General features: G+C 50.6%; 7 protein-coding genes across 7 annotated transcripts; 3 read left to right on the forward strand and 4 right to left on the reverse strand.

The window, feature by feature from the left end:
• Window positions 1–375: 375 nt before the first annotated feature.
• On the reverse strand, window positions 376–890 carry TRV_00113 (uncharacterized protein; the record flags this gene model as incomplete). Its single annotated transcript, XM_003025653.1, has 2 exons — window positions 376–599; window positions 620–890. 2 exons carry the CDS (start codon window positions 888–890, stop codon window positions 376–378), a joined length of 495 nt encoding a protein of 164 aa, XP_003025699.1.
• A 350-nt stretch (window positions 891–1,240) lies between these two features.
• TRV_00114 (uncharacterized protein) lies at window positions 1,241–2,352 on the forward strand (the record flags this gene model as incomplete). Its single annotated transcript, XM_003025654.1, has 3 exons — window positions 1,241–1,486; window positions 1,569–1,886; window positions 1,972–2,352. The coding sequence occupies 3 exons, from the start codon at window positions 1,241–1,243 to the stop codon at window positions 2,350–2,352; spliced, it is 945 nt and encodes a 314-aa protein (XP_003025700.1).
• A 186-nt stretch (window positions 2,353–2,538) lies between these two features.
• Window positions 2,539–4,576, forward strand: TRV_00115 (MFS transporter, putative; the record flags this gene model as incomplete). The annotated part of the gene is made up of 3 exons (XM_003025655.1): window positions 2,539–3,302; window positions 3,381–3,627; window positions 3,686–4,576. 3 exons carry the CDS (start codon window positions 2,539–2,541, stop codon window positions 4,574–4,576), a joined length of 1,902 nt encoding a protein of 633 aa, XP_003025701.1.
• A 337-nt stretch (window positions 4,577–4,913) lies between these two features.
• TRV_00116 (uncharacterized protein) lies at window positions 4,914–5,502 on the reverse strand (the record flags this gene model as incomplete). Its single annotated transcript, XM_003025656.1, has 2 exons — window positions 4,914–5,030; window positions 5,113–5,502. The coding sequence occupies 2 exons, from the start codon at window positions 5,500–5,502 to the stop codon at window positions 4,914–4,916; spliced, it is 507 nt and encodes a 168-aa protein (XP_003025702.1).
• Window positions 5,503–6,851: 1,349 nt separating this feature from the next.
• TRV_00117 (uncharacterized protein) lies at window positions 6,852–7,889 on the forward strand (the record flags this gene model as incomplete). The annotated part of the gene is made up of 1 exon (XM_003025657.1): window positions 6,852–7,889. One exon carries the CDS (start codon window positions 6,852–6,854, stop codon window positions 7,887–7,889), a length of 1,038 nt encoding a protein of 345 aa, XP_003025703.1.
• Window positions 7,890–8,173: 284 nt separating this feature from the next.
• On the reverse strand, window positions 8,174–11,863 carry TRV_00118 (uncharacterized protein; the record flags this gene model as incomplete). The annotated part of the gene is made up of 2 exons (XM_003025658.1): window positions 8,174–8,804; window positions 8,862–11,863. 2 exons carry the CDS (start codon window positions 11,861–11,863, stop codon window positions 8,174–8,176), a joined length of 3,633 nt encoding a protein of 1,210 aa, XP_003025704.1.
• A 1,242-nt stretch (window positions 11,864–13,105) lies between these two features.
• Window positions 13,106–15,172, reverse strand: TRV_00119 (lysophospholipase Plb2; the record flags this gene model as incomplete). The annotated part of the gene is made up of 3 exons (XM_003025659.1): window positions 13,106–14,354; window positions 14,381–15,041; window positions 15,118–15,172. The coding sequence occupies 3 exons, from the start codon at window positions 15,170–15,172 to the stop codon at window positions 13,106–13,108; spliced, it is 1,965 nt and encodes a 654-aa protein (XP_003025705.1).
• Between the last annotated feature and the right edge of the window lie 1,077 nt (window positions 15,173–16,249).

Genomic DNA, 16,249 nt, shown 5'->3' on the forward strand with positions numbered 1-16,249 from the left:
AGCAAGAAGAGAAAAGGGGGCTTCGATCAACCCGCCGAAGCTGAGAGATATCGAGACAGTGTCGTGCAGAATACGGAATAATGGATACCCATTCGGGAAGACACGAGTGGTATCCTGGCGATCTTGAGCAGCAAAGCGCCTTGTAGCTTGTTGGACTGACGTGTACTCCGTCCGGCGCGCCGCTAATGATGTGAGGTTCAGATAGTGCTCGTGAGCGAGATCAAACCCTTACCATGCAGGCTATATATAGGCCATCATGTCTTCCGTCTCAAGCATTCCATTTCAGCCAGCTCTCCCCCAGTCACTACTCCAAGCTCTCCAGTCACCGACTCTCTCTAAACGCTTCTATACAAAACACACCCACCCCCCAAAACCTCAACCGCCAACATGAAGTTCTCTGCCGTTACCGGAGCCGTCTTCCTCCTGGCTTCCATGGTCGCTGCCATGCCCAACGAGCCCGAGAATAGCGTCCAGGACGCCGCAGCCAAGGTTGCTGAGCCTGTCAAGCATTTGGCCGAGGGACATCCTGTCCTTGAGAAGCGCAAGAAGGGCAGTCATGGTGGTAGCCACGGCGGTTCCCACAACAACACCCAGTAAGACTATTCTTCTTTTCATTCACCTGCTTTCTTTTCCCTTGCACTTCTTCTTTGTCTTCTGGTCTCAATGGCTAACGAGCTGTCAATAGAAACGCCGCTGCCTCCATCGTCGTCAGCAACGCAGTCATTGCTGCCGCTCTCGGTGCCACTATCTTCGTCTAGAATGCGCAACATCTGGAAGGGCGGATACGAATGGTCTCTCAGATGCCACATATATAATACTGTGTCTCCCTTTTGCTTGTGTTTCTCTCTGCCGTAGTGGTGATCTATACGTCTGCTTCCAGCGATACCCATCAGGTTCTCTCGAGTGATGAGCCTATCATACCGTTAGTTAATAGTAATAACCATGTTCTCCTACCTCGATCTTCCTTCTTCTCATCTCATCTCATCTCATCTCGTCTCATCTCCTGTGTGTCTTCGGCTCTGTCCGTCTGCCTTGTCTTAGATGTTGTAAATATTTACGTGCAGGCAATGAAGTCATCTCTGGCTGCCCCACCAATAGTTAACTAGGCTAATCGCAGCCGCATCAACTAACTACATCAACAACGACAACGAAGAACTACAGGAAACGGCATCTCGAGACGTCTTTGTCTGTTTATACGTGCTCTCGTTCTCTGTTCCTACTTCTACATAATATAGCGAGCATGGAGCGTTCAAAGAAGCCGACAGCCATCCCCGTATCCTCCTCCGCACCAGGACCCAGCGTCTCCGTCCTCGAGAACCGCGTTGAAGCATCGCTGGCAACCGGAGAATCGATTACTGTCAACCTGTTTGGAGCTACAGTGACGTCGTGGAAACTCGCCGACGGGTCAGAGCAGCTTTTCCTCAGCGAAGGAGCTCATCTAGACGGCTCCAAGCCCATCCGCGGCGGCATCCCCTTAGTCTTCCCAGTACGCCATTCCTCTCTATATACTCCGTATTTCGAACAGAAGGACATGTACCAGACATAGAATTGTCCGTGGCTAACAGTAGAGCAAGGTGTTTGGCCCTCCTCCAAAGGAACATGCAACATCTGCACTGCCGCAGCATGGCTTCGCCCGCAACGCCTACTGGGAATTTCTAGGCAAATCCACCTCGGAAACCGAAGGAGATGCCAGTGTCAAGCTTGACTTTGGCCTGTCAAAGGGTATGCTGAGTGACAAGTTCCAGAAGGACTGGCCGTTCGAGTTTGGCCTAGTGTACAGTGTCACCCTAAGCCCCCGGAGCTTGATCACTTCGCTGCAGGTCCAGAACAAGGGAACGACCTCCTTTGAGTTCCAGTCTCTGCTGCATACTTACTTCAGAGTAGATGTATATTATTCTTTCTGCTCTTTGGACGTTTATACTCTCCTCATTTGGATGCTGATTGGCTGATGACTATTTTGGCTCTCTGTAGGACATCTCAAAGATGTGCATTGCAGGTCTTCAGTCCAAGTCGTTTGTCGACAAACTCCGCGGTGCATCCACGTTCACTGAAGAGTCCGACGCCATTACCATCTCCTCCGAGGTAGACCGCGTCTACCAGTCTCTTGACCCCGCCACGCCTGTCATAGTCACCTCCTCGGGCAAGCCGGTCTTCTCCATAACCCGGGAAGCGTTGACGGACATGGTCGTCTGGAACCCGTGGATCGAGAAGGCCAAGGGGATGGCCGATATCACCCCGGACGAAGCCTACAAGAACATGGTCTGCGTCGAGGCGGGATCTGTATCTGGATGGCAGACTCTGGAGCCAGGTGACATGTGGGAAGGAGGGCAGACGATTCGGTGTCGGCTGTGAAAAGAGCAAGAGACCAGTGATATAATGATTATGATCTACTTTTTGAATATAACAACGACTGTATAGAGATATCTTGCCGTCTCTTTGACTATGAGTATACTTGAAGAATTAAAAAGCCGACTTCTGCGGTACCGAGCTGGATCTCCCGGCAAACATGCCGAACACATCCAGGATGACGTTGACTAAATGAAAAAAAATAAAAATAAAAAAAGGATAACAAAACTAAACACTCTGGAATCCTCAGAGGAACTGCTTCTACCTGTCTTATCGAAGGGAAGCCATGGGAGATATCAGCTCTGCCTTCCATGCTGCCCAACGCCCGCTGGCCAAGGAGGAACAAAAGGCAGAAGCAAAGAAGCGAGCAACGCCATGCCGGCCACTTCCACAGCCACCACCACGCCGGCACCGGGACGACCATCAGGGCGGCCACACGACTATGAAGACGGACGACGACGAAGCAGTATACCATCGCTAGACACACAAGGAGGAGACGAAGAAGAAGCGCGGAAGGACAAGGTCAATAATGATAACAGGCCGGCATCATGGAGCTCGCTACCCAAGCGGAACCAGCTCATCATCCTCACGATAGCCAGACTGTCCGAGCCGCTGGCGCAGACCTCACTGCAGGCATATATGTTCTATCAACTCAAGTCATTTGATCCCTCGTTGCCAGACTCGACCATATCTGCGCAGACAGGCATCTTACAAGCAGCCTTCACGGGTGCTCAGTTCGTCACGGCGGTGATATGGGGCAGGCTGGCAGACGCCGAGTCCATCGGCAGGAAGAGAGTGCTACTGATCGGCCTGCTGGGAGCTGGTATCTCGACACTGGGCTTTGGATTCTCCAAGTCCTTTGCGATGGCGGCGTTTTTCCGGACACTGGGCGGTGCGTTGAACAGTAATGCCGGCGTGATGAGGACCATGATATCGGAGATCGTGGTCGAGAAGAAGTAAGTCCCACTCTAGTTAGCTATGCCGTGGTTCATCAATAACTATACGATAATTGGACAGCGACTAACTGGAGGCAGATACCAGTCGAGGGCCTTTCTACTACTGCCGATGTGCTTCAACGTCGGCGTCATTATAGGCCCCATTATGGGAGGAATACTGGCTGATCCCATAAGCAACTATCCGTCCACCTTTGGGCCCGGATCATGGCTTGGAGGAGCGGACGGAGTGTCGTGGATGGTCAAATGGCCATTTGCTCTACCGAACTTGGTAACGGCTGGTTTTATTCTCTGTTCCGCAATTGCTATATCACTTGGTCTGGAAGAGGTACTTCTACCCCCCTTTTTTTTTCTACGCAGAAATATTTTGATACTGACCTATACAGACACACGAAATAGCACGGTCACGGAGGGATTTGGGTCTACGTATTGGTAAGGCCATATCAAGGCACCTGGGCTTCTCGCGATATAGTGACTACCAGGCTCTCGATGGTTTGGCAGACCCAGATACGCCAGACTCCTTCGACATGGGGCCAAACGGACAGCCAGTCTCAGCTCAGAGGCTCCTGAGCAATGAAAACGCTTCCCCCAGACGGCGCAAACGTCTGCCCTTCCGCCAGATATGGACACGCAACGTCCTGCTCACGCTGGTTGCTCATATCTTCCTCAACTTCCACACCAGTGCGTTCACGGCACTATGCTTCGTCTTCCTGCCTACGCCACGCGCCCCAGGAAGCCAAAGCAGTTTTTTCCAGTTCGGCGGCGGACTCGGCATGTCCAGCTCCAAAGTCGGCCTGGCCACGGCCATCATAGGCCTGATCGGCCTGCCAATTCAGATATTCATCTACCCGCGAGTCCAGTGGCGGCTGGGCACGTTACGGTCCTTCAGGATCTTTCTCCCCTTTTCTCCCCTTGCGTACCTCCTTGCACCTTTCCTGGTACTACTGCCCGACCATCCGTATATTGTCTGGCCTGCCCTCTCGGCCGTCATATTCCTTCAGGTGGTGTCCAGAACTTTCTCTCTACCGGCTACGGTGATACTAGTGAATAACTCCGTACCGGACAGGAGCGTGCTAGGTACGCTACATGGAGTTGCACAGAGCGCCTCCAGTGCCTCGAGGACGTTAGGCCCCCTGATCGCCGGCTGGGGTCTGGGTTTAGGGCTGAAACATAACATTGTCGGCGCTATCTGGTGGGCTCTTGCGATCGAGGCGTTCTTGGGATGGCTAGTTACATGGACCATATTCGAGGGTGCGGGCATTGAGAAGCCCTCATAGAATTACAAGGAATATATAGTTAAGTAAATGGCTACAAAAAGGAATGAATGAACGAATGATGAATTCGGATTAAGACTCCCATGTGTGCAGTATTCATCCGCCATGATATATCCATGGTAGTCACTTCGTATGTCACATATTCTCATCAGTATACTCGCTTGAGAGGCTGTGCTGCCTCCAAGCTTGTCGTAATGCCGTTGAAGAGCCAGAGGGTAACATAATATATAGGATGGGCTCTTCTAACTTAGCATGCTGCTCATTCAATCCCATCGACGCTGTTGTGTCTCTGTCCCCCGTTTGCTGAGATACCAAACAGGCTTCGTAGATAGGTCTCTCTTCACGCAGCGGCGGCGGTAGGCGGAGATATAAAGGCACGGATGGCCTTGACGGCGTTCCCATCATGTTCTCTCAGCAGCTCAGTAGCCTTTGGCTTCGTAAGGTCCAGCTGATCAACCTGCGATGCGTTGGTGTTAGCATCCATCCATTCTCCCATAGTTAAGCCAAGTTGTTGGTTATCAAATAGAGATCCCACAAACCAGCAAATTGACATCTTCAGCAGCAACTTTGACGGCCTTCTTCTTCACAACCTCACCACCAGCGGCAGCAGCAGCTACTACCGCCGCCGTCGACGCTGTCTTCGCCTTCTTGTCCCCGCCGGCCGCCGCTGCGCCTTTCTTCCCGCCGCCAGCAATCATCTCCAGCCTGCTCATTGCCCTCCCGAGCGCCTCCTGGTCTGCAGTCGATGGCTTCTTCGCGCCATCCTCCTCGGCCTCGCCTCCTTCAGCTGCAGTCTTCGGCGCATTCAGGGACGAAAGGGCGGCCGCCGCGGCGCGGTCTTCGGCGTTGGTGGGCAGCTCTGAGGCGCCGGCTTCAGCAGACAGGCCGTTGTCGTCCTGGGGCGTCTCGCTGCCTTTCTTTGCGGACATCGTCGCTAGCTGCCTCTTGAACCGCAGGAGTTAATAAAAGTGATATAGTAAGAATCGAACCACGGGTCAAGCCAGGCCTCGTATTCTTGGGTCTAATAACGGCCTAACAATGCGTCTTTGTTGATAGCGATCCCGTCGTCCGCCCAGCGTGTGAGCTTGCGATCTTCTTAATAAGCGTCAAATTACGAGTTTTCAACGTCTAAACTTCTAGCCTGCACCTAAGAGCAAGCCATATTTTCTATTTATAAAAAATAACTCCTAGGAGCAGGCTATTATATCTGGATCCGAGTGCTGCTGCTATTCTCATCGCTGGACCAGACCGGGAGAAAGCAGAGGACAAGCGGATAAGTTGGTCCCCCGCAAACGTCTCGTCTCGCCCTCGTCCGGTCGAAGCTGAAATCGCAAAACTTCGCTCAACCGGCGTCCAATCAGCCTTGCATGCAGTCCAATTTTTGACTCATCTGCTAGATAAAGAGACCAGGGCTGGCGGAGCGTCCGTTTGATCATAAATATCGGCGTCGTCGCTGTCGTTTTGTCCTAAGCTTCAAGGTCTCTCAATTTGAGCTTAGACAGGGCCATCCATAGCGATATTGCGCAGGGATAACTCTTGTTCACCATGGCCGACTGGACTCCAGCCTGTGAGTTGACTGCCCAGTATATATCACTCTCTATATAGGCAGATCTCGCTAATCGATCCTCACTCCAGCGTGGAGGTCGAAACCAATCAAGCAGGAGATTGCATATGAAGACCAAGAGGGCCTGCAGAACGCCATTCAGAGACTAAAGAAGCTCCCGCCTCTTGTGACTCCTCATGAGGTACTGTTCAAACAGAACTAATTTCTAAAGGATGTTTCTCTCCTCGTCCTTCTCCGGCTTACCTTCGCCATAGATCACGAACTTGAAACAATGCCTCAAGAAGGTGGCGCTTGGTGAAGCCTTTGTCCTCCAAGGAGGTGAGTCGTGTGGTCCCATGCCTATTTGCTTTGCTGTGACACCGCTGATGCATAGATCTCAGGCGACTGCGCGGAGCTCTTTGATTACTGCAACCAGGATATGATCGAGGCAAAGATCAAGCTGCTGCTGCAGATGAGTTTGATCCTGATCTGGGGTGGGTTCCCTGTGCCCTTTCCTGCGACTGTCGGGGTAGTCTAACCAATGTCAATCAATCAATGAAACAGGAGCCAACAAACCGGTCATTCGAGTTGCTCGTATCGCTGGTCAATTCGCAAAGTGAGTAACTCAACGGATGCGTTCATGCATGCAATCTTCCTCCAAGACTCACGGTTTTCTGACATACTTACTCTCACAGGCCTCGATCAAGTGCAGTCGAGACCGTGAACGGTGTCACTATGCCCTCGTTCAGGGGCGCCAACGTAAATGGGTTCGAAGCTACTCCTGAGTCCAGGAAGCCTGATCCATCCCGTCTTGTGGATGCGTACTTCCACTCTGCTGCGACTCTCAACTATATTCGTGCTGCCCTGGCTTCAGGCCTTGCTGACCTGCACTCACCCCTAGACTGGGGTCTGGGCCATGTCAAGACCCCTGCCATCAAGGAGAAGTACGAAAAGATCACTTCCAGAGTCACTGACTCCCTTCGCTTCATGCGAACCGTCGGCCTGGACACCGCTCACGGTATCGAGACTGCTGATATCTACACCAGCCACGAAGGTCTCATATTGGAGTACGAGGAGACCCTCACCCGCGCTTCAAGGAACCCAGTCGAGCCAGCTGGAAGCCGTAGCCTCCCCCAGGCTGTACAGGAAGAGAAGGAGTTCTACTATGATCTCTCCGGCCATTTCCTCTGGATAGGCGACCGCACCCGCCAGCTTGATGGCGGCCACGTTGAGTTCTTCCGTGGCATATCCAACCCAATCGGCATCAAGGTCGGTCCTAGCATGCAGCCAGATGAGCTAGTAGCTCTCCTTGACATCGTCAACCCAGACAAGGAACTCGGAAAAGTCACCCTCATCTCTCGTTACGGCGGCAGCAAGATCGCGGACCACCTCCCCGGCCATATCAAGGCCGTTCAGGCTTCAGGACACATCCCCATCTGGCAATGTGACCCTATGCACGGTAACACCAGATCTACCCCGTCCGGTGTCAAGACAAGAAACTTCAGTGATATCCTGTCTGAACTGCGTCAGGCTCTGGAGATTCATCGTGCTCACAACTCGTACCTCGGAGGTATGCATCTTGAGTTGACGGGTGAGGCCGTCACGGAGTGTGTCGGTGGTGCTGCTGGCCTGACTGAAGATGGCTTGAGTGAGCGATACACTACCTTCTGCGACCCCAGATTGAACGAGAAGCAAGCTCTTGAGCTTGCATTCTTGGTCGCTGGTTTTTACCGTGACCACGCTGCTGCAAATGGAACTGAAAGCCCCCTTTGATCGACATTTTTGTTTCTTTCGTATCGGTTGACGCTCGACGTGAAAATGGGTTTTGGTTGGTTAGGCCTTTTAATAAAAGTCTCTAGGGGAGCCAGTTAGAGAAATTATTGTAACGAAACGGAGAATAAAAAACAAATCAATAAATAATCATAAAACGCATATATATCAAGTCCCCATTTCCCTTACTCCAAACCCAACACAGCCTTACTTATACCAAAACCAGAAAATATACTCCCGCTCCCAAGAAATAGATAACATTAACGAAACCAAGGAGAAAACCACTATTACATGTACCCCTTTCCAAGGGGACTTCCAATTCTTGGCTTCCAGATTAGACTCTTCCGCCTGGCTGCTTCAAGTCTGATTCTCAGCTTCTCACTTTGGTGCTCGTCTGTGATTCCATCGATGGGGAAAAGGCCTTGCCTTGATTGCTTAGGCGGACATGTTTGTTGGACCAACTTCGCTCCCTCTGACAGATGGTACGGGGTGGTGGGGGATGGCGGAGCTGTGTCGTCGAAGTTAAAAGAATAACCATAGTCTACATCTGGTGTTTGAGGCTCCACGGCTTCGAACGTAGTTGGTCGCAATTGGTGCCGTCTCGGAGTTGTTATAGTCTCTGAGTCCTCCTCACAGCTGTTATCTTCAAAGGCAGTGGGACCAATTGAGTCTCGCTGGGATGGGTGAAGTTTTGGTATAGGTGACAGACGTCTCAATTCCTGCAACGTCTCTCTATCTGCACCAGAGCGTCGGCTACTGCCCGGGGAAGTGCAAGAGTCCGAGACAGAGAGCGTTCCATGCTGGTTGCTCAAAACCCTCGGTTCCATACTCTTTCGTCTCTTGTTCCCACCTCTGGGAATCATGCTGATGTCAACAGTGTAGTTAGCTTCGTCAACCCATCTGTTCTCCCTTTCACAGCTATAGACGAGATTAGCAATATATCCCCACAATTGCTACATGCAAGAAAAAACGTACTCAAGTACCCATCCAACTCCAACACACTTCACAAGCCCATTCGCTTCCTTTACTTTCTGCAGCGTTCTAACACCACCGTCCTTATGAATAACATGAGTAATCCCGACCTTTGGATTTTCCTGGGGTTCGGCACCATCAACCGGTGACAGGCTTGTTCTTGGGTTCCATTTCCACGATTTGACACATCTAGCGCCCATCTGGGTGAGGAGCTCAATGAAGATACCACTGGCGTCAGCACCTTCAGCCGTGTGGACATCAACAAATACCACCGCGCCTTTTAGTACTTCGCTCTCACTGTCATCATCCTTTGCTGGGCTTCGACTCTTCACTGGACTGATACGACCAGACCACGTTCCCGATTTTGGCCGCTCGGGCAGCATAACGCTATTTGTCGTCGAATCATCTCCAGGGGATGTTGGTGCGAATGTCTTGAGCAGCGTCCGGTCCTTACTAGGGGAGGGTAATGTCCGGCTCCTGGTCAAGGTTGAGGGTGGGCTTGTTGTATTAGAGCAAAGAGATCTGGTTCTTTTCCGAGAAACTTTGAGAGATCCATCGCCGTCACCCTTCAGTGGCACTTTCGAAACTGTGTGTATGACTCTTGGATAGCCAGGATCTCGGCGAACAGGAGTAACAGACATAGAAACTGGCGCCGGTGCAGTGGGTACATGTGGAACCAACCCAGCACGATTACCTTCGTTGAGAGGTGTCGGATTGATTGCCACAGTCGGAGGTGCGTTTTCGTCTCCATATATTTCAGAGGCCTCGGACATGTTATCACTTGGACTTCTATGCGAGACAAATGGCCTTATAGGTGAGTCAACATCCTCATAATCAGCAACGCTCTCCTCGTCTGGAGAGATAGATCGGTCGGTATGGATGCTCAGATCCTCTATTGCAGGCACTTCATCTTCACCAATGTGCTTCATAGGTTCTCTTGATGCTTGAGTCTGATGCATTCGAGACGAACTCTGCCTTTCTGAAGATTTGCGAGAGTCTCCATGTACGTCTGGGGAGAAGAGGCCCTTTCGCTGGTATTTTCTGGGCCGCTGTTTCTCGGGGCTAGATGCTGCCCATTGGCTTAGCTTGTCCGCCAGGGGAGTGAACCCAAGTTCGGTTCCAAGTGTACCCTGTGGTTTGGGAATGATTTCTGGGCTCTCGGGACGGAGATTTCCACGCCTTGGTTGTCCTTTAGTTGGGCTGGGTTCAAATTCTACATCAGAATCTTCGTATATCATCTCATCCCGATAAATGAAGTCTTGTTGACTGATAGGAGCCGCGGTTGAAAATTGATCTATGGCACCGGGCATAGAACCCAAAACATCATGCCTTAGGATTGTGTCTCGTCTATTGGGCATGTTGCCTTCTTCCATGAATATATCATCATTCGAGGATTGATGTCTTGAAGCATATGGCTGCGACTTAGTAGCCTCTTCTGATTCATGAGGAAGGTTCTCGTCTGAATCATCCACGGTTGATATGTTTAAATCAGCCATCTCATCCATGAACTCCTCTTGGCAATCTTTGCCATGTAAATTGGGACTAATATCATCATGAATGTTGGATTTGCGAACTTCAGCCGAACGACCGTCCAATGTGAGAGGTGGTGGTGGCATTTTCATAGTGTAATGGGGTCTGCGTGCAGGAGATTTTAGGGGTGACATTCTTGTTTTTGTGGGTGAGAGTGGTGAATCCAGCGATGCCTGGATAAAACACATGCCAGCTCCCTTCTTTGGTGATACTTTCAGTGGTGAAACTTTGTGTTGTCCCATCATATCCTGTCCAGGTTGAGGCTCGCTATGGAAGATTGGGGCCTTCCGTGGAGACTCTTTGATAGCTGATTGGAATGGGGAAGGAGGAGGCCGTTTTGCTGGGCTTGATATAGACTCGGTCTGCTCATTGCTTCGGGATATACCAGGCTCTTTTTCATTGGCTGTGGGATCTCGAGAAGCCGGCCTGGTAGCTTGTGTAAAATCAATCCTTTTTGCAGGAGAAGCAAAAGAGGGAGGAACAGGTGACGACTTCAATGGCGATCTTTGCGGTGACTTTGAAGGGGACTTGGGTCCGAAGACATCGTCTTCATCTTCTTCCGAGCTACCAGATGATCCAGTCTTGGTTACCTGGGTCGGTTTCTTTGGAGACAACGGTTCCTTTTTTCTCGCCTGTTTATCTTCGCCGGCATCTGATGACTTTTGTTTCCCAGCAGTTCCCTTGCGAACCGGTTTTGCAGTCATGCCAGTATCTGCTTTCCCTTTGCTCTTAGTAGCATCTAGTAAGGGCTGGTTTTCCTTATCAGAATGCTCAGTGATATCCAAAAACGTAACCTTCTTTTTGGGAACACATGATCTTGCTTTGCTCACGAGTATAGAGCGGTCTGCTGCGGCGGAAGATATTGCCGATGACCGGGTAGACGCTTTTGTCGCTCTCGCGGAAGCTGGAGCCTTTGCTCTTCGTGCAGCGGTAGTGGTAATCTGAACAGTCTTTTGCTGCACAGGCTGTGTTTCAGCAAGCTCGTCATCATCATCGTAATTTATATCTTGCGGTTCCGTTGTATCAAGCGCAGGTTCAGATTTCTTTTTGGCCATCCGAGTCGCTCTTTTCTTTGGCTCACTAGCCACTGATGAATTAGAGGATGTTGACGTGGCCATACGCCTTGTTGACGACCTCGTTGCAGCTGTGGCTCTGGTAGGTACAATGTTCATTTCGTCATCACTGGAATTATCTTCGTCCAAATGGGACGCCGTAGTTTTAGTCCTGGTTGCTCTCTGGCTCCGTTTCTTTGGGCCTTCCGGGGCAGCATCCGTCTTAGCCTTGGGCTCAACAGCTGCCTCTGGGTTTTTTCTAGGTCTTCCTCTCTTTGCTGTAGAAGTCGTCGTGTTGGTTGTAGTTGGTACTTTGGATTCTTCCTTTGCCTTGGTCGTCGTACTTCGCGTTCGAGTTCGGGTGGCTCTCCTAGGTGGTGACGTAGGCGCCGACGGCTCTGTTTCTATTGCTCGTCGCGCCATTGTGCCTTTATTCACGGGCTAATATGGATAGACAGCGTATCTAAAGGCCGGGAAGTAGCTGTGTTATGGTGGTGACGGAGGTAGCTGAGCTGTTGACACCACGACAGCTTATGGCAGGTATCTCAAATCGCCACGGGGTAATCAAGGAATAACTTCCGGCTCCCACAAACGTTTGTAAAATCAAGAACTCAACATATGCGGCCGGCTGTGACCTTGCATCATCGTCTTGTCGTCTTGCTGAGGTCGAGCTTCGTCCTCGCCCGGGGGTCTTGTGTTATGATCGGCGCCGTCTGTTGCTACGGAAACGATATATCACGTGATACACCCGGACCGCCTGAGCCGTCGTCGGATGGACCGAGGTACTTTCGGCCTGTCAAGCCTATATTTTATATTAATATTAATATTATTGATCAGCGGTTGAAGGGCCGTCTCCATCGGCTGTTACATATGATGGACGGCCTTCCAAGGCCTACGCAGGTACCCTTGTTTAGACTTGAAACTGGTAGCCGCATCATTAACCAGCCAATGGAGAGCCAGACATATCGCGTGAGAGACTGTGGGTTTCTCTTGTTCCTGGCTATCTGACTGAACCTGCATGCTTCACCAATCCAACAAAAAGGGTAGGCAGGCTGGCAGTATCCTTTTGATAGCCTATTGATGGTTTAACGTGTCTATGAATAAGCATGGCGGACGGCCACAGGCTAAGTATATTGTGAGTTTTCATTGCACTTACAGCCAGCATCACCACCGCCGTGTTGGGTAGAAATCTTGTACAACGACTGTACAACGATTGTACAACGGTTGTACAACGGTAGTATCAAGGGATCTGCGTGGTGACTCCATCACTAGGTTCATTAAGTAAGGTACCCACATGAGCAAGATAACATCTCGGCGAGAGCCGGCAAGCATCACCACGCGACGGTCTACCGGAAGCTAGATGAGCAGTGGAGCGATGCCGAGAGATCGATCGGAGATGACAAGTTTCTCGGGGCTATAATACATTCAAAGCGAGCGTGCAGTACACGCAATTCATGAGCAGGAGAAAGTGTTGAAATGTATGTGAGAAGCTCGTAGTTAGGTATTGCTGTCCATATCAAACTGGACACCCAAAAGGTCATATTATTATTCATGAGTAGTTAGGCAAAATGGTAATATATCTACATCCCAGAAAGTCGATTATATATATATATATATATATATATCCAAGATTAAATTAAAAACCAAAAGGAAAGCACCAAAGCTTTACACCAGTAATATAGAAAGCAGTGTGACCACTGCTGCTACAAGGCTCAGCTTTCCCGAAGCATGAAGCCCCTTAGCAGCACTCTGTAGGTCCACTTCCGTCAAGAACAGTTTCGGGTCGTAGACGTCTGGCTTGGTGCTATTGAGCGTTCCATCCCAGCAGTACATCTTAAAACACTGCTTGCAAGCATCGGGGACTGCGGTCTTGGTTCGCTCAAGGGACCTGCTGAGCATAGCACAGCCGACGCAGGTAGGCCAGTTGCCATCTCGAGTGGCATTGGCCATGGTTGCGACGTTATATCCATTGAGAATGATAGCATCACGCTGTGTGGTGTTGTACTTCAGGTTGAAAGTTGAGACATTCGAATGTGTGACGTAGGGACTGTTAGGGATGTATACGATCAACGGCGTAGGATTAGTGGTATTTGAGCTGTCGCATCCGAAGAAAGTGGGATTGTGGTTCAGGCCGAGATTGATGAAAGTGTTATTATCTGGTATAGCTGGGAAGGATGTTCCGTTGGCGATTCCAGTGCTGTTCAGACTGCGTTGGTAAGTAGCTATTATGCTGTCGCCATTAGGCCAGGCCAGTTCGGTGTCAGCGGAAGAGTCAATCGCAAATATAACGTCAACATGTCGAGCTGGCTGGATCAGGGGATGGAATGGAATGTTCTGCTTGTCTTCACCGCCATCAACAACGGGGAGGGACTTTACTCCTGCGAAAGGAGATGTGCTTTTGGCATATCCAAAAAATGGGTTGGGCTTGTACTCGGCAATGTCATTGTTGGCTTCATCAAGCGAGCTCAAGAAGTCACGGAGACTGTCCTTGACGACTTTGGGCAGGTCCTGGCTATCAAGGTGCAACGCGAACTGGTTGAATAGAGAGGAAGAAGTTCCCATGATGAAACCGGCGTTGTCCATTCCCCGGACGCACTTCTCATCCGATGGAAGGGTTCCAGCCTCGAACTTGGAGCCAATGTACTGTGTTGGAACAAAACCGAAGATAGTGGGATCCCATGTACCAAATTCGTATGGATTGAATTCGAAGATGGTAGCATTACCGCCGATGAGTTTTTCACCCGGATTCCTGCCATCGGCAACGAGAAGAGGGAAGGGCACATCGCCACTCTGGAACTTGGAATTCTGTGAGATGGACGACCATGTATAGGCCGGACCACCCTTGGGAGCGTTAATGAGCTGATACGACAATGCTCTGCCCCTATATACAACGTTAGCATTATCAATGAAGAACCTAGAGTTTATGGCAGAATATCATACCAGATATCAGTGATAGAGGTCTCGAAGCCAGCGGCTTTCTTGCGAGAAATCTCCTTGATCATCTCCTTATAGTACTCAGCGGTGTCAACGACCCCAGAGCTACCATCATCTGGTCCCTCGAGAATGGACCGGTTAAACTTCCACAGCGAATTACTGCCTCCCTTTTGCAATTCCGTGATAGTACTGTCATTGTTGACGTACATTGAGCCAAGTAGCCATCCACCACCACTGAGACCGGACAGGTAAGTAGCTGACTGCAGCAAGCCACCCAGCTGTCCAGGCTCAGTCGAATTATCCGTCCGACTATCAAATGCCTTGAGGGCACCAGCTCCAATAATGAGAGCACGGTACCCGCCTCCTGAAACGGCAATGGCAACGTTTGGGAGCTTAGCAACATTGTCTGCGTTGCCTACGAGGTATGCCACGGCGTCAAAGCCTTCGATCTTCACGCGACTAAAGAAGTCTGCCATAGCGCCCGTGGTCTTCATCCTCCTTTTCTTCAGCCAGTCCTGTTCCTGCTGCGACAGCTTTGCAGCCGATCGAACAGCCGGTTTGGTAGATGGACAGTCGACTTCTGCAGGGGCATAGCCGTCTGGCGCATTTGGCAGAGCTCTGACTGCAACATCTGCGGCGGCATTAGGTATGCCGGCTCCAACGGTCGCTGTAGTATAAATTAGAAAGGGAAGTTCCAAGGGGAAAGGAATTGATCATCCGTAAATAGGCATGCTCAAACTCACCAGGAAGCAAGCTTGCTAGGACAAATGTTCCCAGCGTTGCTGGGATGAACATCATCGTAGCAGGGTTAGGCCTGCAACACCAAGGTAATGGACACTAACGTTGACAAATATTATATATATTTGAAGAAATAAAAAAATAGTATATAGTCCGCAATCAGCTAGTTAGCTTTGAGAAGAAACAGAGAACAATGCCATACAAGCGAGCGCGGGGGAGAATGTTAATATACATATGTATGTAGACGAGGAAGGATGAAAATTGATGCGTGGGCGCTTCCGGACTGTGACGGCGCCAGCTGAGAAATAAAAAAAGAACTGTTGCTATGGGTCGTCGGTGCAGCCAGCTGCTTAGGACTAACTTACTTTCCGACCAGGCGACTCGTTAGAGGTTCCTTTGAACGGCTAAAATTAACCTTGACTTTCAGCTGGTGGGTGATGATATCAGAGCAAAACTATAACTATCGAAGCTGTGCACACACATTACGGATGCTTAATCGTGTTAAAGACTGCGCCATGTCCCGCGATCGCCGTCAGCCTCATGTTGCGCCTAGTTTTAGGTCAGTCCTTCCTGCTTAAGCGTACACAGCATAAACTGCAGACGGTCATATCCAACAATCGACAGTACGGAGTATCTCACATGAATTTTGAAGTGTGCAGTGGGGGACACAAAAGCCGTGCAAGGTCCCCGATAAAAGAGTAGGCGGATGATCCATCTAGCTGGGATACGAAGCCCAGAGAACGCTCCTAGGTAGAAGGGCGTCGTTCATCCTTCAGCCCGGAAGACTCGTCTTCTTTTTTCAGGCATATTCTCGAATTCGGCTCCGGTGGCTGAGCGAGTGACCAACCAGGACGCAGCGTCGCGTGGAGGCTGGTCGAGGTTTCTGAGTTATTCCTGCCCAGCCCTGTCGCACTAGGGAGATGAACAGGTGGCAGATGGATACCCTCATCCATAGTTAGGTAGTCTCCGACTCGCCCTACCCGAACATCTCAAACATCAGAGCGCAGAAGATCGCCTGTTTCGGCATTTGGTCGTTGCTATCAATATAATGACAGGAGAGTCCACCAGCCAGCCAGAGTCGGCCGGTCAGAGTCAACAGTAACTAGTAGCCAGTCAGTCCAGTCGACTTGATCATGC

Source organism: Trichophyton verrucosum (genome assembly GCF_000151505.1).
Source record: "Trichophyton verrucosum HKI 0517 chromosome Unknown contig00006_1.f1.exp, whole genome shotgun sequence".
NCBI lineage: Eukaryota > Fungi > Ascomycota > Eurotiomycetes > Onygenales > Arthrodermataceae > Trichophyton > Trichophyton verrucosum.